Below are 25745 nucleotides of genomic sequence, written 5' to 3' on the forward strand. Positions count from 1 at the left end.
GAAACGGCTTCTTTCGCATCACTCTCCCATACAGCTTCTCCTTGTGCAAAGTGCGTTGTATAGTTGACCGATGCACAGTGACACCATCTGCAGCAAGTTGATGCTGCAGCTCTCTGGAGGTGGTCTGAGGATTGTCCTTGACTGATCTCACCATTAGTGTTGAGCATTCCGATACCGCAAGTATCGGGTATCGGCCGATACATGCGGTATCGGAATTCCGATACCGAGATCCGATACTTACCGCATATCGGATACCGGAATCGGAAGTTCCCAGAATTCAAACAGCACGAATTCAGCCAATGAGGAATGATTCCAAGTGTGGGCACATCCTGTTCAGTATGGTGGGTATGTAACTACTGGCAAGGCTGTGATTGGCTGCTGAAATGATGTCATGATGCACTATAAAAAACGCTGCCGCCCTTTCTGGCTCACTCTGCTGTGAATTCAGTTAGGCATAGGACGCTGTGTTCTGACTGAGGGCCACTTGAGATAGCGATTTGCTTCTTTGTGCTTTTCCCAGGCTAATTTAGCAACCGCTGTGTGTTCACCTTGCTTTTGCCTTGCAGCGCTGTTTTCACAGCGATCTGCAAGATGTGTGTGTGTTTGTGTGCGTGTGCGCGCAGCCATAGCCGGTTGTATTCAGCTCAGGGTGGTTCACTGTCTCATACTGTTCTATCCATTCCATTGTCCTTTTTTGCAAATAGTGCAGCCCGCTGCACATTTTTTCAAATACTTCCTATTAGTGGCTTTCCACCCGTATCCAGCTAAATTGTGGAAAAACACTACATAGGATAAGGTAGAGGAGGTCTTTTGGGCCTTGCAGCGCCGTTTACGGCTGTCTGCACGGTCTCCGTGTGAGTGCAGCTCGCCCTGTAGTCATTTCAGCCCCAAAAAAATAATAAAGTTCACCAAACACACCACTTTACAGTTGTGTAGGCCACATTAGGTCATATTAAAGTCTAGTCCACACTTTAGAAAATTAGTGTTTCTTATACCTGTTAGGAGCTGTTCAGGAATAATCACACAAATCCGTTAGTACTTTTCTGCTTATCTTTATCAGTCAACCAAAATGAAGAAGGCAGGGAGTAAGGCACGTGGGCGTGGGCGCTGAGCAGGGAGAGGACGTGGGGATTCTGTGTCTGCTGCGGGCACTGGTGACTCATCATCACCCAGTTTCAGCAGGGAACAGTCCTTCATGCGCAGCTTTGTCGGAGAGCGCCGTACACCGCTGCTGCGTGAAGACCAAATTGAAGCCGTTGTCGGATGGATGGCAGCTAACGCATCGACTTCAATTAGTGCCACATCCTCTCAGGCACAGAGCACTGGAGAGCACCCATCTGTCTCTTCACCACCTGCCAAATTGCCCAGGCAGTCAGAGAGCCCAGAACAGGAGCCGTCTCTACTTCTGTTCTCTGAATCTCTTGGCTTGGAAACAGGGGGCCAGCCAAGCAGCATTGGAGAAATGGAAGAAGAGGCAGTGTGCAGTGATGCCCAACAGCTTTTTCTCTCTGAGTCTGAAGAGGCGGGTGGGCCAGTGCCTCCGGTCACCACACCGCAGTACGCATCTGCTGATGACACTCATGTGCCACTTTCTGGTGCGTACTGTGCTGCTGAGACTACCCAGGAGGAGCAGTTGGTGGCAGAGGGTAGTGTAAATGATGAGGTCCTTGACCCATCGTGGCGTGAGGGACAGGAAGGTGGTGGGAGCAGCTCTGAGGAAGAGATTCCCCGAACGGGCCAAAGAGGGAGAGGGAGGGGGAAGACTGCGGAGCCTGTAGCCTCCACTTCGGCACCCGTTAGGAGCATGCCTCTTCCAACAGCTAAAAAGGGCGCTCCCAAGACTTGCAGTGCCTGGGCCTTTTTTGACACAGTTGCAGATTACATTTGCTTTGTCAAATGCAAGGTGTGTCATCAGAAAATCAAAAGAGGAAGAAATGTCAGCAGCCTCAATACCTCAAATATGTGGAAACATGTTCGGACCAGGCACGCGGCGGAGTTACAAAAACACACTGAAGAGCTAGGCCAACCAACAGCGGCAGCTACCACCTCTTCAGATCGTGTTGCCTCTTCCTCCAGCTCACACAGCTGGTTCGGCTTCCTCCCAGGATCGCCATGGAAGAACCTCTGGCACTGTTGTCCAGAGACCCACTGTAATTCCACCCGCAGCACCACGTTCCCAGTCATCCTCACACTCCCAGCCCAGTCTACAGCCATCGGTAGTACAGGCATGGGAGAAAAGGCGGCCATTCTCGTCAAACCACCCACGAGCACAGGCTCTGACTGCAGGCATTGCCAAACTTCTGTCACTGGAAATGCTGTCATTCAGGCTGGTGGAGACTGACAGCCTCTGTGACTTGATGTCATTGGCAGTCCCACAGTACAATGTGCCCAGCCGCTTTTATTTCAGCAGGCACGCCGTCCCTGCCCTGCACAAGCATGTGGAGGGACACATAAAACACGCGCTACTGAACGCCGTCAGTAGCAAGGTCCATCTCACCACCGATGAGTGGACCAGTCACCATGGACAGGGGAGATACCTTTCCCTCACTGCCCATTGGGTTAATGTTGTTGAGCCGGGTACAGATCGTGCGAGTGGCGCAGCACGTGTCCTGCCCACTCCAAGGATTGCAGGAATCCAGTCTGTAAGCATTGACTCCTCCTCTTACACCAGTTCCTCAGAAACATCGCTGCAGGAGCCGTCACAGTCTACCTCCACATGGACCCGTGAACGTTTACCTGTTACGACCGACATGAGCACAGCCGTGGCCAAACGTCAACAGGCCGTCTTGAAATTAATTTCTTTGGGGAATCGAAGCCACACAGCGCAGGAGCTCTGGAATGCCATCAAGCAGGAGAGCGATGTGTGGTTTGTGCCAGCGAATCTCCAGCCAGGCATGGTAGTGTGTGACAATGGCCGAAATCTGGTGGCAGCTCTGGGCCTCGGCAACCTCACTCACATCCCATGTCTGGCACATGTGCTCAACTTTGTCGTGCAGTTTTTTGAGGGACTATCCGGATCTTGATGCACTGCTGCACAAGGTCCGCCTAGAGTGTGCTCAATTGCGGCGTTCCAGCACGGCAAGATCGTGCATTGCAGCTCTGCAGCGCCGATTCCGCCTTCCGGAACATCGCATCATATGTGACCTACCTACCAGGTGGAATTCCATGTTACATATGTTGGAGCGGTTGTGTGAGCAGCAGCAAGCGGTAATGGAGTACCAGCTGCATCAGGCGCAAAGAAGTCGCACTCCGCGCCGTTCAGACTTCACAACCACAGAGTGGGCCACTATGAAGGACGTCTGCCAGGTTTTGCGTCCCTTCGATTATTCCGCGCGATGGCAAGTGCAGATGATGCACTAGTCAGCATGACTGTCCCCCTTATCTGCCTGCTTCAACAAACACTGCAAGCGCTAAGGGATGATGTTGTGGAAGAGGTGGAGGATGAGGACTCACCATTTCCTTCAGCTTCTGGACAGTCAGCGCCACGTGGTTCCTCACAAACGCGTAGGCAGGGGACACTTTGTGAGGAGGATGAGGAGGAGTCAATGGAGGAGGAAGACATCCATCCAGAGGAGGGAGTTACACAATTGTCCAGTAGTCAGTGTGTACAGCGAGGGTGGGGTGATGAAGAGCGGGCAGAGCTCACGCCTCAAGCAGGGGACAGCGTTTCTTGGCCAGTTGGCAGTCTGCAGCACATGGTTGATTACATGCTGCAGTGCCTGAGAAACGACCGGCGCAGTAATGCTGCACAAGGAAAAGGTGCCTATTTTATTTGTGCTCCTTGCACACGCTGAACCTAACACTTATGAATTGTGTCTCCTCACACCGTTTAACCGTCCCGGAGGTGGGACTTTCCTTTGTAATGTGACGCAGCACAGCCGTCACTCCTACCCCCTTGGCGCCGTGCGCCGCCTCCTCAGCATTGTTTGATTCTGTCCCGGAGCCTGCGCTGTTAAGTTATCCCTTGGCCAGGCACACGTAGCGCTGCCCGTCTTCTGACATCATTTGGTGTCAGGCTGGCTGCGACTGTGCGGCCGCGCTAGCCGAGATCCCGCCTCACAGTGTCTTCTGATTTAATCACACTGCGGGCCTGGGATCCATGGGCATGCGCAGTGCATATCTTCACCTCCGCCTCTCACTCATCTCCCTCCGCCTCTCACTCATCTCCCTCCGCCTTCTTCAGACTGTGCGCCGTCAGCTGATCCCTAATAGCATGCCACGGCCGTGACGCCGCACAGTCTGAAGAAGCCGGAGGGAGGGGAGTGAGAGGCGAGGATATGCACTGCGCATGGCCACGGATCCCAGGCCCGCAGTGGGATTACATTAGACGACACTGCGAGGCGGGATAGCGGCCAGCGCGGCCGCACAGGCGCAGCCAGCCTGACACCAAATGATGTCAGAAGACGGGCAGCGCTAAGTGCGCCTGGCCAAGGGATAACATAACAGCACAGGCTCCGGGACAGAATCAAACAACGCTGAGGAGGCGGCGCACGGCGCCAAGGGGGTAGGAATGACGGCTGTGCTGCGTCACATTACAAAGGAAAGTCCCACCTCCGGGACGGTTTAACGGTGTGAAGGGACACATTTCATAAGTGTCTAGTTCAGCCTTAGAAAGGAGCATAATTAAAAGAGCCACCTTTTCCTTTTGCAGCATTAGTGCTGTACAAGATGGCTCTTTCAGCAATAAACGCCTGGGGTGGGGGTTAAAGGTTCACTTTCAACTTGCTCCAGTACAGGCTTTGGCCTACACTCTGCTCCTCCTGCAGACCCTGGGCTCTAACACCGCCAGTTGGTGCTCAGAAGTGCTGGCTGCACAGAGAAAACACTCGCCACTGTCAGTGGGGTTCAGCAATGCCAGCTGTTCCCCTGCTGTGTAGCCGGCAACGTGTCCTGCAAACGCCACGCAGACACAAAGCTGCCTCCAGTGCAGGCTTCGGCCTACACTCTGCTCCTCCTGCTGACCCTGGGCTCTAACACCGCCAGTTGGTGCTCGGAAGTGCTGGCTGCACAGAGAAAAACACCCGTCAATGTGTCAGTGGGGTTCAGTAACGCCAGCTGTGCCCCTGCTGTGTAGCCGGCAACGTGTCCTGCAAACGGCACGCAGACACAACAACTCAAATTGAAGGGAACCTGTCCCCCACCCCCCAGGCATTTGTATGTATAACAGCCACCTTGTACAGCAGTAATGCTGCATTTGTACAAGGTGGCTCATTCAGTTATTGTCCTTGCACACGTAGAACTCAACACGTATTAAATGAGTCCCCTGAGACCATTAAACCGTCCCTGAGGTGTGACTTTCCTTTGTAATGACACGCTGCAACCCCCTTGGTAGCGCTGCCAGTCTTCTGACATCATTGGTTGGCTGGCTGCGCCTCTGTGGCCGCCCTGGCCGACAAAGCCCCTCGGTGTCTTATTTATTTTGACTGCGAGGGTGTGATTGATGGGCATGAGCAGTGCATATCTTCGCCTGTCACTCATCTCCTTCCGCCTTCTTCAGACTGTACAGCTTCATGGCCGTGGCATGCGATAAGGGATCAGCTGATGTCGCACAGTCTGAAGCAGGTGTAAGGACACGAGTGAGAGGCGAACATATTTACTGCGCAAAGCCATGAATCCCAGCCCAACAGTGTGAATTAATGAAAAGACACTGCGGGGCTGGGATTCATGGGCATTGCGAACCGCACCGGCCGACATTAAATGATGTCAGAAGACGGGCAGCGCTAACAGCGCAGAGCCAAGGGATAACACGACAGCGCAGACTCCTGTACAGCAAAATGCGACGCTCAGGAGGCCGCGCCCAGCACCAAGGTGGTATTTTTGACAGCTGCATCTCATTACGAAGGGAACTCCCGCCTCCTAGAGTTTGACTGTATAAGGGGCTAAATGTTATACGTGTTTCATTCAGCGTGTGCAAGGAACAAAATTAAAAAAAGCAACCTTTGACTTGTGCAGCACCACTGCTGCCCAAGGTGTGGCTCTTCTAGTTTGTAACACCTGAGGGGGGGGTTAAAGGTTACCTTTAAAATTGGTTCAATTAGGCTTCGGCCTACACTCTGCTCCTCCTGCAGACCCTGGGCTCTAACACCGCCAGTTGGTGCCCGGAAGTGCTGGCTGCACAGAGAAAAACACCAGCCAATGTGTCAGTGGGGTTCAGCAACGCCAGCTGTTCCCCTGCTGTGTAGCCGGCATCGTGTCCTGCAAACGCCACGCAGACACAACAGACCTCCAAATGCCTCCAGTGCAGGCTTCGGCCTACACTCTGCTCCCCCTGCTGACCCTTTGCTCCAACACCACTAGTTGGGGCTCTAGGAAGACAAGCTTGAATAGGTCCCCATCCAGGTTCCAGTACCGTCAGCTGGTTCCAAGTAGAGCCTTTGGCTTAGGTGTCTCCTTCTGGGTATCCGAGTTCCACCAACGTCAGTTGGTCCTTGGTAGTGCTTTCAGGCACGGGTACCTCCTGCTTAGTAACCGGGTTCCAGTAACGTCAGCTGGTCTTCGGTAGTTCCATTGGCTCTTGGACCTTCGGCTACCCATCCGGGTTCCAGTACCGTCAGCTGGTTCTCGGCAGTGTCTTTTGCTCTTGTACCTTCTGCTCCCCATCCTGGTTCCAGTACAGTTAGCTGGTTCCGGGCAGAGCCTTTGGCTTAGGTGCCTCCTTCTGGGTATCCGAGTTCCACCAACGTCAGGTGGTCCTTGGTAGTGCTTTCAGGCACGGGTACCTCCTGCTTAGTAACTGGGTTCCAGTAACGTCAGCTGGTCCTCGGTAGTTCCATTGGCTCTTGGATCTTCGGGTAGCCATCCGAGTTCCAGTTCCATCAGCTGTTTCTCGGCCTTCTGCTACATTTCCAAGTTCAAGACCCTAAAGACGATGACCCGGAAGACCACCCCTAAGATGACGACGACACCAGAGACGACAACCACTGAGATGACGACGACCCTGGAGACAATGACCCTGAAGACCACCCCGATGACGACGACCCCGGAGACGACGACTACGACGACATGGGAGACCGAGAAGCAGAAGAACAAGAGGCTGCAGAACAAAGAGCAGAAGAACATTAAGCATAACACTAAATATCAGAGCAAAAGATTATCTAAATTATAAGCAGAAGAAGACTAAGCAGTGTATGGGGGTGAGTCCGTTCCTCCTCGTGGTGCCCCTGGATAAAGCCTGATGCTGCAGGCCAAACTGAACGCGGACAAATGTAACTCTTTTGTGACAGGCAGAACGGAAGGTGTAATCTTCAAACTTTTATAGATAACTACGGGAATGCCTGTCACAAATAAGAATATGATGAAGAAGTTGAATATGAAGAAGAATAATAGTTAAATAAAAAGAATATGAACAATGTAACAAAAAAATAGGTAGAAGATGAAGAAGATGAATAAGGTGAAGAAGAAGTTGATGTCAAAGATGCTGATGATGATGAAGAAGAAAGTGTGGGAGAAGTAAAAAAGAGGGTGAAGAGCGTGGAAGTAGTGAAACATCAATATCTGACAAAATTAAAAAAATCTTAACATAGTCAATATCTTTGTAACTTCGAACTTCTTAAAAAAAAAATTAAACTTCCCGCTATTCTATTTTATTGGGCTAAACCTCTATGCCTTTAATGTCTCCGCCACCTCCCCCAATACATCCTACATTATTCTTAGTTGTTTTCCTTCATGTAGAATGAACCTACGAGGAAAGAAAGGGTTTATTTTAATTCCGATATTTTCGTCCCATTGACTTGCATTGGTATCGGGTATCGGTATCGGCGAGATCCGATATTTTGCCGGTATCGGCCGATACTTTCCGATATCGGAAGGTATCGCTCAACACTACTCACCATTCTTCTTCTCTGCCTTTTTGATGTTTTTCTTGGCCTGCCACTTCTGGCCTTAACAAGAACTGTACCTGTGTTCTTCCATTTCCTTACTATGTTCCTCACAGTGGAAATTGACAGGTTAAATCTCTTAGACAGCTTTTTGTATCCTTCCCCTGAACAACTATGTTGAATAATCTTTGTTTTCAGATCATTTGACAGTTGTTTTGAGGAGCCCATGATGCCACTCTTCAGAGGAGATTCAAACAGGAGAACAACTTGCAAGTGGCCACTTTAAGTAGCTTTTCTCATGATTGCATACACCTGGCTATGAAGTTCAAAGCTCAATGAGGTTACAAAACCAAAAAAAGTGCTTTAGTAAGTCAGTAAAAAGTAGGTAGGGGTATTTAAAACAAGAAAATGATAAGGGTGCCCATACTTATGCACCTGTCAGATTTTGTTTGAATGCAGATTGCACATTTTCTGTTAGTAAAATAAACCTCATTTCAAGGCAGAAACATTACTGTATCCAACAGTTATTAGATATATGAAACTGAAATAGCTGTTGCAAAAAAAAATATTTTTATAAAACATTAAGCTTAAGATTAATAGGGGTGCCCAAACTTGTTCATATAACTAACTACTATAATACTGCCCCCTATGTACAAGAATATAACTACTATAATACTGCCCCTATGTACAAGAACATTGCTTGCACATCCAATTAGAAGAGAGTGTTTCATGTGGCGTACCACAAGGCTCTGTCCTGGCCCTAGTGTTGTTCAACACTTTATAAATGATGCAAAAAAGAAAGGCTTGCTGCTTTCACCACGTTGGGAAGGATTTCAAAGTTATTATATTTCATCTGTGCGACAAAAAACTTTGTTGAGGACATGCAGGCTGGAGCCGTTGAAGCGATTTACGCAAAACGGCAAACGTCCACCCTTGCACTCCCTGCATGCCTCCCAAGCCTGCATGTCCTCAAAGTATTTTGTCACACAGATGAAATAAAATAACTGATATCCTTCCCAACGTGATGATTGCAGGAAGCCTTTCTTTTTTGTATTGACTATAGTAATGTTCTTTCTTTGCTGAGCACTGAACATCAGTTGAACATGCTGTGTATACATACAGTTTACTTAGGATTACAGCATTAAATGCAAAGTGTGAATAAGACCATTCTGGTGCAGTTCACTTTTTTCTCTTTTCAAAGACTATTTTTATAAATGATCTCGATAAGGGAACTGAAGGTAAACTACCGTAATGAAACTTGCGGAGGATACAAAGCTAGGAGGGATAGTTCGGAGTTCTGGGCACCACATTTTAACCCCTTCATGACCCAGCCTATTTTGACCTTAATGACCTGGCCATTTTTTGCAATTCTGACCAGTGTCCCTTTATGAGGTAATAACTCAAGAACGCTTCAATGGATCCTAGCGATTCTGAGAATGTTTTTTTCGTGACAAATTGGGCTTCATGTTAGTGCTAAATTTAGGTTGATAATTTTTGCGTTTATTTGTGGAAAAAAACGGAAATTTGGCGAAATTTTTGAAAATTTCACAATTTCCAAATTTTTATTGTTAAACCAGAGAGTTATGTGACACAAAATAGTTAATAAATAACATTTTACCACGTCTACTTTACATCAGCAGAATTTTGGAAACATTTTGTTTTGCTAGGAAGTTATAAGGGTTAAAATTTGACCAGTGATTTCTCATTTTTACAATAAAATTAACAAAACCATTTTTTTTTTTTAGGGACCACCTCACATATGAAGTCAGTTTGAGAGGTCTATATGGCTGAAAATACCCAAAAGTGACATCATTCTAAAAACTGCACCCCTCAAGGTCCTCAAAACCACATTCAAGAAGTTTATTAACCCTTCAGGTGTTTCACAGTAGCAGAAGCAACATGGAAGGAAAAAATGAACAATTAACTTTTTAGTCACAAAAACGATCTTTTAGCAACAATTTTTTTTTATTTTCCCAAGGGTAAAAGGAGAAACTGGACCCTGAAAGATGTTGTCCAATTTGTCCTGAGTACGCCGATACCCCATATGTGGGGAGAGACCACTGTTTGTGTGCACGACAGGGCTTGGAAGGGAAGGAGCGCCATTTGACTTTTTGAATTAAAAATTGGCTCCAATCTTTAGCGGACACCATGTCGCGTTTGGAGAGCCCCCGTGTGCCTAAAGATTGGAGCTCCCCCACACGAGTGACCCCCATTTTGGAAACTAGACCCCCAAAGGAACTTATCTAGATGCATAGTGAGCACATTGAACCCCCAGGTGCTTCACAAATTGATCCGTAAAAATGAAAAAGTACTTTTTTTTCTTTTAGCCTCAATTTTTTTATTTTCACATGGGCTACAGGATAAAATGGATAATATAATTTGTTGGGCAATTTCTCCTGAGTACACCGATACCTCACATGTGGGGGTAAACCACTGTTTGGGCACACGGCAAGGCTCGGAAGGGAAGGAGCGCCATTTGACTTTATGAATGAAAAATTATTTCCAATCGTTAGCGGACGCCATGTCGCGTTTGGAGAGCCCCTGTGTGCCTAAACATTGGAGCTCCCCCACAAGTGACACCATTTTGGAAACTAGACCCCCCAAGGAACTTATCTAGATGTGGGTTGAGCACTTTGAACCCCCAAGTGCTTCACAGAAGTTTATAACGCAGGGCCATGAAAATAAAAAATCTTTTTTTTTTCCACAAAAATAATTTTTTAGCCCCCATTTTTTTATTTTTCCAAGGGTAACAAGAGAGATTAGACCCCCAAAGTTGTTGTGCAATTTTTCCTGAGTACGCTTATGCCCCATATGTTTGGGTAAACCACTGTTTAGGCGCACGTCGGGGCTCGGAAGGGAGGGAGCACGATTTGACTTATTGAATGCAAGATTGGCTGGAATCAATGGTGGCGCCATGTAGCGTTTGGAGACCCCCTGATGTGACTAAACATTGGAAACTCCTCAATTCTAACTCCAACACGCCCCTAACCATGACCCTAATCCCAACCCTAACCCCAACACACCCCTAACCCCAACCCTAACCCCAACACACCCCTAACCCTAATCCCAACCCTAACCCCAACACACCCCTAACCCTAATCCCAACCCTAACCCCAACACACCCCTAACCCTAATCCCAACCCTAACCATAACCCTAACCCCAACATACCCCTAACCCCAATTCCAACCCTAACGCTATGTGCCCACGTTGCGGATTCGTGTGCAGATTTTTCCACACCGTTTTTGAAAAATCCGCAGGTATACAGCGAATTTCCAGTGTTTTTTGTGCGGATTTCACCTGCGGATTCGTATTGAGGAACAGGTGTAGATCGCCACGGAATCCTCACAAAGAATTGACATGCTGCGAAAAATACAACGCAGCATTTCCGCACTGCATTTTCCGCCCCATGGGCACAGCGGATTTGGTTTTCCATAGGTTTACATGGTACTGTAGACGTGATGGAAAACTGCCTCGAATCCACAGCGGCCAATCCGCACCGTGTGCACATAGCCTAATTCTAACCCTAATTGAAATCCCAACCCTAATTCTAACCCTTTATTTTATTATGTTCCCTACCTATGGGGGTGATAATAGTTTATTTACTATTTTTTTATTTTGATCACTGTGATAGAACCTATCACAGTGATCAAAATGTACCTGGAATGAATCTGGCTGCCAATTCGGCAGGCGCACTGCACCCGCCATTTTGGAAGATGGCAGCGCCCATAGAAGATGGAGGGACACCGGGGCTTGGTAAGTATGGGGGGGTTGGAATCGGACAGCGGGGGGGCGGAGGGGAGGACAGGGGCGCGGAGGGGAGGAAAGACTGACGGCGGCGGCAGATCGCCGCTGTCAGTCGGTGGCAGATCGGGGTCTCCAGCCGTGGCCGATGATATTGCAGCATCGGCCATGGCTGGATTGTAATATTTCACCAAGTTTCATAGGTGAAATATTACAAATTGCTCTGATTGGCTGTTGAAACTGAAACAGCCAATCAGAGCGATCATAGCCACGTGGGGGCAAAGTCACCCCCCCGCCCTTCCCCGGGCTGAAGTACCACTCCCCCGTCCCTGCAGGTCGGGGTGAAATTTGAGTTAACCCTTTCACCCGATCTGCAGGAACGCGATCATTCTGTGACGCAGCATATGCATCACAGGTCGGATTGGCACCGACTTTCATGACGCATACGTGGCATCACAGGTCGGGAAGGGGTTAAAAAAAGACATTGAAAAGCTGGAGCAAGTTCAGAGAAGAGCTACCAGGTTGGTGAGCAGACTGCGAAGTATGTCCTATGGGAAACGGTTAAAGGGTCTGGGAATGTTTAACTTGCAAAAAAAAGAAGACTAAGAGAAGACTTAATAGCTGTGTACAAATATCTGAAGGGAGGTCAGTGTAGAGCAGGGTTCCCCAACTCCGGTCCTCAAGAGCCACCAACACATCATGTTTTCAGGATTTCCTTAGTATTGCACAGGTGATTGAATGCTTGCCTGTCCAGGTGAAGCAATTATCACCTGTGCAATACTAAGGAAATCCTGAAAACATGATGTGTTGGTGGCTCTTGAGGACCGGAGTTGTGGAACCCTGGTGTAGAGGGATCATCCTTATTCTCATTTGCACATGGAAACACAAGACGCAATAGAATGAAACTGAAAGGGAGAAGACACAGATTAGATGATATTAGAAAAGAAAACTTTTTGACACTGAGGGTGATCAATGAATGGAACAGGCTGCCACGAGAGGTGGTGAGTTCTCCTTCAATGGAAGTCTTCTTGCAGAGGCTGGACAGACACCTGTCTGAGAGGTGTTAGTGAACCCTGCATTGAGGAGGGGGTTAATCTGCAGGTTAACAGCATTGTTATGATGACTGGTGCCTACACATACCCGAATGCAGCAGGGAGAAAACAATCTTTATTCTCCCAGCCAGCATTCGGTTCAGTCATAGGGGTGGGGTGCTGGTTCAGTCACTGCTCTGAGTATACAGAGCGGCTGCTGTAACCGACCCCTGTCCTGACTGTCACTGGCTCTACATTGCGGCCGGCTGTCAGTCAGGACCAGGGGAGCGCTCACAGCAGCCGCTCTGTATACTCAGAGCAGTGACTGAACCAGCACCCCACCCCTATGACTGAAACTGAAGCTGGCTGGGAGAATAAAGATTGTGCAGGCACTGTACAGCATCATAACAATGTTATCCTGCAGATGAACCGATTCCCTTTAAGCTGCACGTCATAAGAAAAGCATCCAATGATGTGCTGTACAAGTCACCTTACCGCTGCACCCCATCACATGCTGCAGAGCTCTGGCGGATGGGTGAACGGCGCAGCCATCTCTTCACTGCTGACTCCTCCGGCAGGTGGCTGTGATTTATAGAGTCCAGCCCCAGGAAATGAGCACCAGCTTGCGCCATTCGGCTGATGGTAAGGGTACGTGCCCACGGTCCGGAGTTGCTGCGGGTTTGACGTGTACTTGTGCAGCATCCAGATGTTACAGCATAGGGGACGAGGTTTCAAGAAATCCCATGCCCACTATGTGTCCACAGACTCCTGCGGAGACGGACATATGGCGCATCTTTCCAGACTGCAGCATGTCAATTTATCTTTGTCTCCGCAAGAAAAATTTCACCCATACAATGCATTGGACGTGGTGATTCCGCACGGTTCAGTCATCACATGCAGAGTCACCTGCGTTCAATAGACGGCAGAGAACATGTGCTGCATCCAGAGCGCTGCCGTCTATTGAATGCAGGGGAATCCGCATGTGATCACTGATCCGTACGAATCCTCTGCGTCCAATGCATTGTATGGGTGAAATTTATCTTGCGGGAAACTGAGCGTCTCTGCAAGATAAATAGACGTGCTGCAGTCTGGAAAGACGAGCCGCATGTCCGTCTCCATGGGTGGTTGGTGGGCATCTGTGTGCACACATAGTGGACATGGGGTTTCTAGAAATCCCCTCCACTGTGCAGCGTTTACCCTACAGCTGGGCTCCAGCCGGCTCCTCCCACACACTAGAGGCCTGGTGTCGGCGTCACCTACCCGGAGGACGCAGGTCTTCTGCGGGGCGGGCACACAGGTGCGGTGCAGGGACAGCTGGGGGCCGCCGCTGTGGATGTCACACACCTGCTCCAGCACCGACACGTTATTGCTGGTGCACACCGCCAGCCGGTGATCCTCCGACCACGACAGCGGCTCCAGCCCAGTCACAGGGTGCAGCAGCCTCACCGCCGGCTCCCGCTTAGTGACCGTCAGACGGAAGCTCGGACACGGCTCCTGCTCCACAGGCGGCGGCTGGGCTACTGACATCTTCACCCGTTACCGTCTATACGAGGCGACGTCATCACAACGCGACAAGCATTGAGACAGGACCCCGCCGCCATGGAGACCGGACTGCCCGCGCATGCGCCTCTCAGTGTACTACGCATGGAAGATGCTATCCATAGTAACCAATCAGATTCCTTCTTTTATATATGCAGCACTCGGTAACCTATGAAAGCAACGATTTCATTGGTTGCAGGGTGAATATGAATGGAAATATCTAGTTGCTATGGGCAACACCCGTTAATGGCAGCAAATATGAGCACACGGTGCATTTATAAAATGTCCCCAAATGATAAATGTTTCTCATCAGGCGGCAGATCTGACAGGTCACATATGTAGCAAGAAATCGTACTGTCCCAGACGGGAGTAATGGACTCTGGGCGTCTGCTCTTAGGTCTACGATTATATGTGCGGCCCTAATCTACTATATAATTGTCTGAGGGTCACTTCTGTCTGTCTGTCTGTCACGGATATTCATTGGTCGCGGCCTCTGTCTGTCATGGAAATCCAAGTCGCTGATTGGTCGCGGCAAAACAGCCACGACCAATCAGCGATGGGCACAGTCCGGCGGAAAAATGGCGGCTCCTTCCTCCCCGCAGTCAGTGCCCTCACACAGGGTTAATGGCAGCGGTAATGGACCGCGTTATGCAACGGTGTAACGCACTCCCTTACCGCTGCTATTAATCCTGTGTGACCAACTTTTTACTATTGAGGCTGCCTATGCACCATCAATAGTAAAAAGATCTAATGTTAAAAATAATTTAAAAAAATATAAAAAATCATTATATACTCACCTTCCGGATCCAGCCCAGGCCTCTCCCGCTCCTCGCGACGCTCCGGTGACCGGTCCATGCATTGCGGTCTCGCGAGATGATGACATAGCGGTCATTAACACAGCACATTAACATCTCGCGAGACCGCAATGCACTCTTGGGAGCGACAGGCACAGTCCGACTGCTCTCTACTCCCCTGCAGTCAGTGCCCCGTCTATACTCCCCCCCCCCCCCCAGTCAGCGCCCGCCGCCAACATAGCGTTGTAGCAGTCCGTTAAACCGACTGCGTTACACCGCGGCATAACGCAGTCTGTTAAAGGGAACCGCAAAATTAATGAACATGCTGCTTTTTTTACAGCAATGCGTGTTTTTCGCGGAAAAAAACGCACCATGTGCACAAAACATGCAGAATGCATTCTAAATGATAGGATGCATAATGTATGCGTTTTTAATGAGTTTTTATAGCGTTTTTATCGTGAAAAAAACGCGAAAAAACCTGAATGTGTGCACATAGCCTAAAAAGATATAATGTTAAAAAAAATAAAAAATTGTGATATTCTCACATTCCGTCACCTCCGCAGCAGCTTTTCCTGCAGCTCGCAATGCTCCGGTCCCACCGCTTCGCTGATTGGTCGCGACCAGCCGGTGCGACCAATCAGCAACATTGGCGCGGGATTTAAATCACACTTCGCTGATTGGGAGATATTGACGCGGGATTTAAATCCCGCTTCGCTGATTGCTCGCGACCAGCCGGCGCGACCAATCAGTGACATTGCCGCGGGATCTAATGTTAAAAATAATAATAAAAAAAAATCATTATATACTCACCTTCCGGATCCAGCCCAGGCCTTTCCCGCTCCTCGTGACTCTCCGGTGACCGGTCCATGCATTGCGGTCTCGCAAGATGATGACGTAGCGGTCTCGCGAGACCGCTACGTCATCTCACGAGACCGCAATGCACTCTTGGGACCGGAGCGTCGCGAGGAGCATCGGTAAATGCCTCAGCTGGATCCGGGGGCCGACGGAAAGTGAGTATATAATTATTTTTCATTTTAATTCTTTTTTTAACAGAGATATGGTGCCCACATTGCTATATACTATGTGGGCTGTGTTAGATACTGGGTGGGCTGTGCTATATACTACATATCTGTGCTATATACTACGTGGCTGAGCAATATACTACGTGGCTGGGCAATATACTACGTGGCTGGGCAATATACTACGTGGCTGGGCAATATATTACGTGGCTGGGCAATATACTACGTGTCTGTGCTATTTAGTACGTGGGCTGTGCTATATAGTACGTGGGCTGTGCTATATAGTACGTGGGCTGTGCTATATACTACGCGGCTGTGCTATATACTACGTGGCTGTGCTATATACCACATGGGCTGTGTTATATACTACGTAGCTGTGCTATATACTATGTGGCTGTGCTATATACTACGTGGGCTGTGCTATATACTATGTGCCTGGGCAATATACTACGTGGCTGTGTTATATACTATGTGGGCTGTGTTATATACTACATGGATGTGTTATATACTATGGGGCTGTGCTATATACTATGTGGCTGTGCTATATACTACGTGGCTGTGCTATATACCACATGGGCTGTGTTATATACTACGTAGCTGTGCTATATACTACATGGGCTGTGCTATTTACTATGTGGGCTGTGCTATATACTATGTGCCTGGGCAATATACTACGTGGCTGTGTTATATACTATGTGGGCTGTGTTATATACTACATGGCTGTGTTATATACTACGTGGGCTGTGTTATATACTACGTGGCTGTGCTATATACTACGTGGCTGTGCTATATGCTACGTGGCTGTGTTATATGCTACGTGCCTGTGCTATATGCTACGTGGGATGTGCTATATGCTGCGTGGGCTGTGTTATATACTACGTGGGCTGTGTTATATACTACGTGGCCTGTGCTATATACTATGTTGCCTGTGCTATATAATACGTGGCCTGTGCTATATGCTACATGGACTGTGTTATACGCTACTTGGCTGTGCTACATTTCTCTGCTGTATCTGTGCATCATGAATTGTGGTATGTGTTAAAGAGGGGGGCCCACTGAGACTCTTTTGCCCGGGGCCCTCAAAAACCTGGAGCAGGCCCTGGCTTCACTGATTGGTCATGCCCGGCCACGAACAATCAGCGACAGTCGCAGTCCGCCCGCGAATTGGCGCGGAATTTGAATCATGCTTCGCTAAATGGTCGCGGCCGGCCGAATCCTGTGTATAAATTGCATTATTCTGAAAACTTCATAAATTAACAACATACATATTCTAGAATACCCGATGCATTGGAATCGGGCCACCATCTAGTACAGTATAATGGCCCCTACAGTACATTCCCCCACATACAGTATGATGCCCTCACAGTGCATTTCCCCACATACAGTATGATGCCTTCACAGTACATTCCCACACATAAAGTATGATGTCCTCACAGTACATTCCCCCACATACAGTATGATGTCCCCACAGTACATTCCCCCACATAAAGTATGATGTCCTCACAGTACATTCCCCCACATACAGTATGATGTCCCCACAGTACATTCCCCCACATAAAGTATGATGTCCTCACAGTACATTCCCCCCACATACAGTATGATGCCTTCACAGTACATTCCCACACATAAAGTATGATGTCCTCACAGTACATTCCCCCACATACAGTATGATGTCCTCACAGTACATTCCCCCACATACAGTATGATGCCCTCACAGTACATTCCCCCGCATACAGTATGATGCCCCGACAGTACATTCCTCCACATACAGTATGATGCCCTCACAGTACATTCCCCCGCATACAGTATGATGTCCTCACAGTACATTCCCCCACATACAGTATGATGTCCTCACAGTACATTCTCCCACATACAGTATGATGCCCTCACAGTACATTCCCCCACATACAGTATGATACCCACAGAGTACATTCCCCCACATACAGTATGATGCCCTCACAGTACATTCCCCCACATACAGTATGATACCCACAGAGTACATTCCCCCCACATACAGTATGAAGCCTGTTATGACGCCAATGGCAGAGGGTCTCAAAAATACATACCAAGTCTGCAAACACAAAAAAACAGCTCATAGGGCAGTGTGTTGTGAAATTGGATTCTGGGCTCCCCCGGTGGCCACTTGTGGAATTGAACTTGTGTGCATCATCCCCTCTGTTCACCTGCTCCTATCAGTATGTGGGAGTCGCTATATAACCTTGCTCCTCTGTCAGTTTCTTGCCGGTCAACAATGTAATCAGAAGCCTTCTGTGCTTGTTCCTGCTACTAGACAACTCCCAGCTAAGTTGGACTTTTGTCCTTGTGTGTTTTTGCATTTTGTTCCTGTTCACAGCTGCTGTTTCGTTACTGTGTCTGGAAAGCTCTTGTGATCGGAAATTGCCACTCTGGTGTTATGAGTTAATGCTAGAGTCTTAAAGGAATTTCTGGATGGTGTTTTGATAGGGTTTTCTGCTGACCATGAAAGTGTCCTTTCTGTCTTCCTGCTATCTAGAAAGCGGACCTCGATTTTGCTAAACCTATTTTCATACTACGTTTGTCATTTCATCTAAAATCACCGCCAATATATGTGGGGGTCTCTGTCTGCCTTTTGGGAAAATTTCTCTAGAGGTGAGCCAGGACTGTCTTTTCCTCTGCTAGGATTAGGTAGTTCTCCGGCTGGCGCTGGGCATCTAGGGTTAAAAAACGTAGGCATGCTACCCGGCCACTTCTAGTTGTGCGGCAGGTTTAGTTCATGGTCAGTATAGTTTCCATCTTCCAAGAGCTAGTTCTCATATATGCTGGGCTATGTTCTCTCGCCATTGAGAATCATGACAGTTTGACCGGACCAAAAAAGGGTTAAATTACTGGCTGAGAAAGGAGAGAAAAAAGAAGTCTGCTACAATTTTTTTTTTTTTTTTTCCTCTAGTTCTGAGTGTGCTCTTAATTGAATCACTTGCTAGTCTGCCTATACTGCAGCCTTCCTCTCTTTCTCTCCTTCTAATCCTTGAATGGCTCTGTGTTCACCTGTTTCAAATGGATCTTCAGAGTGTAGCTACAGGTTTGAATAATCTCGCCACAAAGGTACAAAATTTGCAAGATTTTGTTGTTCATGCACCTATGTCTGAGCCTAGAATTCCTTTGCCTGAATTCTTCTCGGGGAATAGATCTCACTTTCAAAATTTTAAAAATAATTGCAAATTGTTTTTGTCCCTGAAGTCTCGCTCTGCCGGAGACCCTGCACAGCAGGTCAGGATTGTAATTTCCTTGCTCCGGGGCGACCCTCAAGACTGGGCTTTTGCATTGGCACCAGGGGATCCTGCGTTGCTCAATGTGGATGCGTTTTTTCTGGCCTTGGGGTTGCTTTATGAGGAACCTCATTTAGAGCTTCAGGCGGAAAAGGCCTTGATGTCCTTGTCTCAGGGGCAAGATGAAGCTGAAATATACTGCCAAAAATTCCGCAAATGGTCTGTGCTTACTCAGTGGAATGAGTGCGCCCTGGCGGCGATTTTCAGAGAAGGTCTCTCTGATGCCATTAAGGATGTTATGGTGGGGTTCCCTGTGCCTGCGAGTCTGAATGAGTCCATGACGATGGCTATTCAGATCGATAGGCGTCTGCGGGAGCGCAAACCTGTGCACCATTTGGCGGTGTCTACTGAGAAAACGCCAGAAAATATGCAATGTGATAGAATTCTGTCCAGAAGCGAGCGGCAGAATTTTAGACGAAAAAATGGGTTGTGCTTCTATTGTGGTGATTCTACTCATGTTATATCAGCATGCTTTAAGCGTACTAAGAAGCCTGACAAGTCTGTTTCAATTAGCACTTTACAGTCTAAGTTTATTCTATCTGTGACCCTGATTTGTTCTTTGTCATCTATTACCGCGGACGCCTATGTCGACTCTGGCGCTGCTTTGAGTCTTATGGATTGGTCCTTTGCCAAACGCTGTGGGTATGATTTGGAGCCACTGGAGGCTCCGATACCTCTGAAAGGGATTGACTCCACCCCATTGGCTAGTAATAAACCACAATACTGGACACAAGTGACTATGCGTGTTAATCCGGATCACCAGGAGGTTATTCGCTTTCTGGTGCTGTATAATCTACATGATGTTTTGGTGCTGGGATTGCCATGGCTGCAATCTCATAACCCAGTCCTCGACTGGAGAGCTATGTCTGTGTTAAGCTGGGGATGTAAAGGAACTCATGGGGACGTACCTTTGGTTTCCATTTCATCATCTATTCCCTCTGAGATTCCTGAATTCTTGTCTGACTTTCGTGACGTTTTTGAAGAACCCAAGGTTGGTTCACTACCTCCGCACCGGGAGTGCGATTGTGCCATAGACTTGATTCCGGGTAGTAAATACCCTAAGGGTCGTTTATTTAATCTGTCTGTGCCTGAACACGCTGCTATGCGAGAATATATAAAGGAGTCCTTGGAAAAGGGACATATTCGTCCTTCGTCATCTCCCTTAGGAGCCGTTTTTTTCTTTGTGTCTAAGAAAGACGGCTCTTTGAGGCCGTGTATTGATTATCGACTTTTGAATAAAATCACGGTTAAATATCAATATCCGTTACCACTGCTTACTGATTTGTTTGCTCGTATAAAGGGGGCCAAGTGGTTCTCTAAGATTGATCTCCGTGGGGCGTATAATGTGGTGCGAATCAAGCAGGGGGATGAGTGGAAAACCGCATTTAATACGCCCGAGGGCCATTTTGAGTATTTGGTGATGCCTTTTGGTCTTTCAAATGCCCCTTCAGTCTTCCAGTCCTTTATGCATGACATTTTCCGCGATTATTTGGATAAATTTATGATTGTGTATCTGGATGATATTCTGATTTTTTCGGATGACTGGGACTCTCATGTCCAGCAGGTCAGGAGGGTTTTTCAGGTTTTGCGGTCTAATTCCTTGTGTGTGAAGGGTTCTAAGTGTGTTTTTGGGGTTCAAAAGATTTCTTTCTTGGGATACATTTTTTCCCCCTCTTCCATCGAGATGGATCCTGTCAAGGTTCAGGCTATTGGTGATTGGACGCAACCCTCTTCTCTTAAGAGTCTTCAGAAATTTTTGGGCTTTGCTAACTTTTATCGTCGATTTATTGCTGGTTTTTCTGATGTTGTAAAACCATTGACTGATTTGACTAAGAAGGGTGCTGATGTTGCTGATTGGTCCCCTGATGCTGTGGAGGCCTTTCGGGAGCTCAAGCGCCGCTTTTCTTCTGCCCCAGTGTTGCGTCAGCCTGATGTTGCTCTTCCTTTTCAGGTTGAGGTCGACGCTTCTGAAATCGGAGCTGGGGCGGTGTTGTCGCAGAGAAGTTCCGACTGCTCCGTGATGAGACCTTGTGCTTTTTTTTCCCGTAAATTTTCGCCCGCCGAGCGGAATTATGATATTGGGAATCGGGAGCTTTTGGCCATGAAGTGGGCTTTTGAGGAGTGGCGTCACTGGCTTGAGGGGGCCAGACATCAGGTGGTGGTATTGACTGACCACAAAAATTTAATTTACCTTGAGTCTGCCAGGCGCCTGAATCCTAGACAGGCGCGCTGGTCGTTGTTTTTCTCTCGGTTTAATTTTGTGGTGTCGTACCTACCGGGTTCTAAGAATGTTAAGGCGGATGCCCTTTCTAGGAGTTTTGAGCCTGACTCCCCTGGTAATTCTGAGCCCACAGGTATCCTTAAAGATGGAGTGATATTGTCTGCCGTTTCTCCAGACCTGCGGCGGGCCTTGCAGGAGTTTCAGGCGGATAGACCTGATCGTTGCCCACCTGGTAGACTGTTTGTTCCTGATGATTGGACCAGTAGAGTCATCTCTGAGGTTCATTCTTCTGCGTTGGCAGGTCATCCTGGAATCTTTGGTACCAGGGATTTGGTGGCAAGGTCCTTCTGGTGGCCTTCCCTGTCACGAGATGTGCGAGGCTTTGTGCAGTCTTGTGACGTTTGTGCTCGGGCCAAGCCTTGTTGTTCTCGGGCTAGTGGATTGTTGTTGCCCTTGCCTATCCCGAAGAGGCCTTGGACGCACATCTCGATGGATTTTATTTCGGATCTGCCTGTTTCTCAGAAGATGTCTGTCATCTGGGTGGTGTGTGACCGTTTCTCTAAGATGGTCCATCTGGTTCCCTTGCCTAAGTTGCCTTCTTCTTCCGAGTTGGTTCCTCTGTTTTTTCAAAATGTTGTTCGTTTGCATGGTATTCCTGAGAATATCGTTTCTGACAGAGGGACCCAATTCGTGTCTAGATTTTGGCGGGCATTCTGTGCTAGGATGGGCATAGATTTGTCTTTTTCGTCTGCTTTCCATCCTCAGACTAATGGCCAGACCGAGCGGACTAATCAGACCTTGGAGACATATTTGAGATGTTTTGTGTCTGCGGATCAGGATGATTGGGTTGCTTTTTTGCCTTTGGCGGAGTTCGCCCTCAATAATCGGGCCAGCTCTGCCACCTTGGTGTCCCCGTTTTTCTGTAATTTGGGGTTTCATCCTCGATTTTCCTCCGGTCAAGTGGAATCTTCGGATTGTCCTGGAGTGGATGCTGTGGTGGAGAGGTTGCATCAGATTTGGGGGCAGGTGGTGGACAATTTGAAGTTGTCCCAGGAGAAGACTCAGCTTTTTGCCAACCGCCGTCGTCGTGTTGGTCCTCGGCTTTGTGTTGGGGACTTGGTGTGGTTGTCTTCTCGTTTTGTCCCTATGAGGGTTTCTTCTCCTAAGTTTAAGCCTCGGTTCATCGGCCCGTACAAGATATTGGAGATTCTTAACCCTGTGTCCTTCCGTTTGGACCTCCCTGCATCCTTTTCGATTCATAATGTTTTTCATCGGTCATTGTTGCGCAGGTATGAGGTACCGGTTGTGCCTTCCGTTGAGCCTCCTGCTCCGGTGTTGGTTGAGGGTGAGTTGGAGTACGTTGTGGAAAAGATCTTAGACTCTCGTGTTTCCAGACGGAGACTCCAGTATCTGGTCAAATGGAAGGGATACGGTCAGGAGGATAATTCTTGGGTCACTGCCTCTGATGTTCATGCCTCCGATCTTGTCCGTGCCTTTCATAGGGCTCATCCTGATCGCCCTGGTGGTTCTGGTGAGGGTTCGGTGCCCCCTCCTTGAGGGGGGGGGTACTGTTGTGAAATTGGATTCTGGGCTCCCCCGGTGGCCACTTGTGGAATTGAACTTGTGTGCATCATCCCCTCTGTTCACCTGCTCCTATCAGTATGTGGGAGTCGCTATATAACCTTGCTCCTCTGTCAGTTTCTTGCCGGTCAACAATGTAATCAGAAGCCTTCTGTGCTTGTTCCTGCTACTAGACAACTCCCAGCTAAGTTGGACTTTTGTCCTTGTGTGTTTTTGCATTTTGTTCCTGTTCACAGCTGCTGTTTCGTTACTGTGTCTGGAAAGCTCTTGTGATCGGAAATTGCCACTCTGGTGTTATGAGTTAATGCTAGAGTCTTAAAGGAATTTCTGGATGGTGTTTTGATAGGGTTTTCTGCTGACCATGAAAGTGTCCTTTCTGTCTTCCTGCTATCTAGAAAGCGGACCTCGATTTTGCTAAACCTATTTTCATACTACGTTTGTCATTTCATCTAAAATCACCGCCAATATATGTGGGGGTCTCTGTCTGCCTTTTGGGAAAATTTCTCTAGAGGTGAGCCAGGACTGTCTTTTCCTCTGCTAGGATTAGAATTAGTTCTCCGGCTGGCGCTGGGCATCTAGGGTTAAAAAACGTAGGCATGCTACCCGGCCACTTCTAGTTGTGCGGCAGGTTTAGTTCATGGTCAGTATAGTTTCCATCTTCCAAGAGCTAGTTCTCATATATGCTGGGCTATGTTCTCTCGCCATTGAGAATCATGACAGCAGTGGTAACTGGGCTGACCATATATCTAATCCTAGCACCACAAATAGCAGCAGCCGGGGAACGTGCCTACGTTGGTTCTAGACGTCTCGCGCCAGCCGGAGAACTAACTAACCCTAGAAGGGAAAAGATAGACCTTTCTTGCCTCCAGAGAAAAGACCCCAAAAGTTGGATACAAGCCCCCAACAAATAATAACGGTGAGGTAAGGAGAAAAGACAAACGTAAGAATGAACTAGATATTTAGCAAAGAGAGGCCCACTGACTAATAGCAGAATATAGTAAGATGACTTATACAGTCAGCAAAAACCCTATCAAAATTTCCACGCTGGATATTCAAGAACCCCCGAACCGTCTAACGGCCCGGGGGGAGAACACCAGCCCCCTAGAGCTTCCAGCAAAATCAGGAATCACATTTAGTACAAGCTGGACAAAAAATAATAGCAATGCAAATAACCAAAAAACAAGGAAGCAAGACTTAGCTTAATTTTGCAAGATCCAGGACCAGCAGACAGGAGCAAACAGAAAGGAACTGATTACAACGATGCCAGGCACTGGACTGAGAATCCAGGGAGTTTATATAGCAACACCCCTGGACTAACGACCCAGGTGGGTGCCAAACTGAGGAAAGAAAATCCCAGAGTCATATCACTAGTGACCACAAGAGGGAGCCAAAAAAGTCTAATTCACAACAGAAGCCCTCACAGTACATTCCCCCACATATAGTATGATGTATCCACAGTACATTCCCCCACATAAAGTATAATGCCCTCACTGTACATTCCCCCCCACATACAGTATGCTGCCCTCACAGTACATTCTCCCACATACAGTATGATGTCCTCACAGTACATTCTCCCACATACAGTATGATGTCCTCACAGTACATTCCCCCACATACAGTATGATGCCCTCACAGTACATTCTCCCACATACAGTAAGATGCCCTCACAGTACATTCCCCCACATACATTATGATGTCCTCACAGTACATTCCCCCACATACAGTATGAAGTCCTCACGGTGCATTCCCCCACATACAGTATGATGTCCCCACAGTACATTCCCCCACATACAGTATGATGTCCTCACAGTACATTCCCCCACATACAGTATGATGCCCTCACAGTACATTACCGCACATACAGTATGATGCCCCCACCGTAAATTTTCTCACATACAGTATGATGTCCCCACAGTACATTCCCCCACATACAGTATGATGTCCTTACATTACATTCCCCCACATACCGTTTATTGTCCTCACATTACATTCCCCCACATACAGTATGATGCCCTCACAGTACGTTCCTCCACATACAGTATGATGTCCCCACCGTACATTCGCCCACATACAGTATGATGTCCTCACAGTACATTCCCCCCACATACGGTATGGTGCACCACACACAGTATACTACCCCGCAGTATGATGTCACCATAGTGCATTTCCCCACACACAGTATAATCCCTCTCAGTATGATTCCCCCCACTATATGGTTCCCTTCCTCTACACTTGAAATTGTTCAATGTTGTCATAGAGAAAAGTAAAAAATCCACAGACACCTCCAGAGAGGGGACAGATCCACCTCACAAATGGGATAATGTATAACGGGGAAGGTGAGAGCAGACACCTCAGCTGTGATCACTGACAAATGGCCGAGTCTATAGTAGACTTGTTACCCGGCCCATCTCCCTGAGTCTATAGTAGACTTGTCACCTGGCCCATCCCCCATGAGTCTATAGTAGACATGTCACCTGGCCCACCCTCGAGTCTATAGTAGACTTGTCACCCGACCCATCCCACTGAGTCTATAGTAGACTTGTCACCTGGCCCATCCCCCATCAGGCTATAGTAGACTTGTCACCTGGCCCATCCCCCATGAGTCTATAGTAGACTTGTCACCTAGCCCATCCCACTGAGACTATAGTAGACTTGTCACCCGGCCCATCCCCATGAGGCTATAGTAGACTTGTCAC

The 25745-nt window shown here is 48.1% G+C and overlaps 2 protein-coding genes across 3 annotated transcripts in view; one reads left to right on the forward strand and one right to left on the reverse strand.

The window, feature by feature from the left end:
* Positions 1 to 25745, reverse strand: part of GTF3C4 (general transcription factor IIIC subunit 4) — a 61323-nt gene that overhangs the window by 21892 nt on the left and 13686 nt on the right. Inside the window, exon 1 of one of the 2 annotated variants that reach the window (XM_077284642.1) lies at positions 13851 to 14250. The exons of the other annotated variant lie outside the window; for it this stretch is intronic. Within the exon in view, the coding sequence (XP_077140757.1) occupies positions 13851 to 14117 (267 nt within the window). The 5' untranslated portion in view covers positions 14118 to 14250. Of the gene's footprint in view, positions 1 to 13850; positions 14251 to 25745 lie in introns of those variants that run through there. 2 annotated transcript variants of the gene reach the window in all.
* The window catches only part of DDX31 (DEAD-box helicase 31), a 66456-nt gene continuing 54937 nt past the window's right edge, over positions 14227 to 25745 (forward strand). The window contains exon 1 of the mRNA XM_077284646.1: positions 14227 to 14253. Within this exon, the coding sequence (XP_077140761.1) occupies positions 14242 to 14253 (12 nt within the window). The 5' untranslated portion in view covers positions 14227 to 14241. The remainder of the gene's footprint in view (positions 14254 to 25745) is intronic.

The sequence above is a fragment of the Ranitomeya variabilis genome, chromosome 2, assembly GCF_051348905.1.
Source record: "Ranitomeya variabilis isolate aRanVar5 chromosome 2, aRanVar5.hap1, whole genome shotgun sequence".
In the NCBI taxonomy this organism is placed as follows: domain Eukaryota; kingdom Metazoa; phylum Chordata; class Amphibia; order Anura; family Dendrobatidae; genus Ranitomeya; species Ranitomeya variabilis.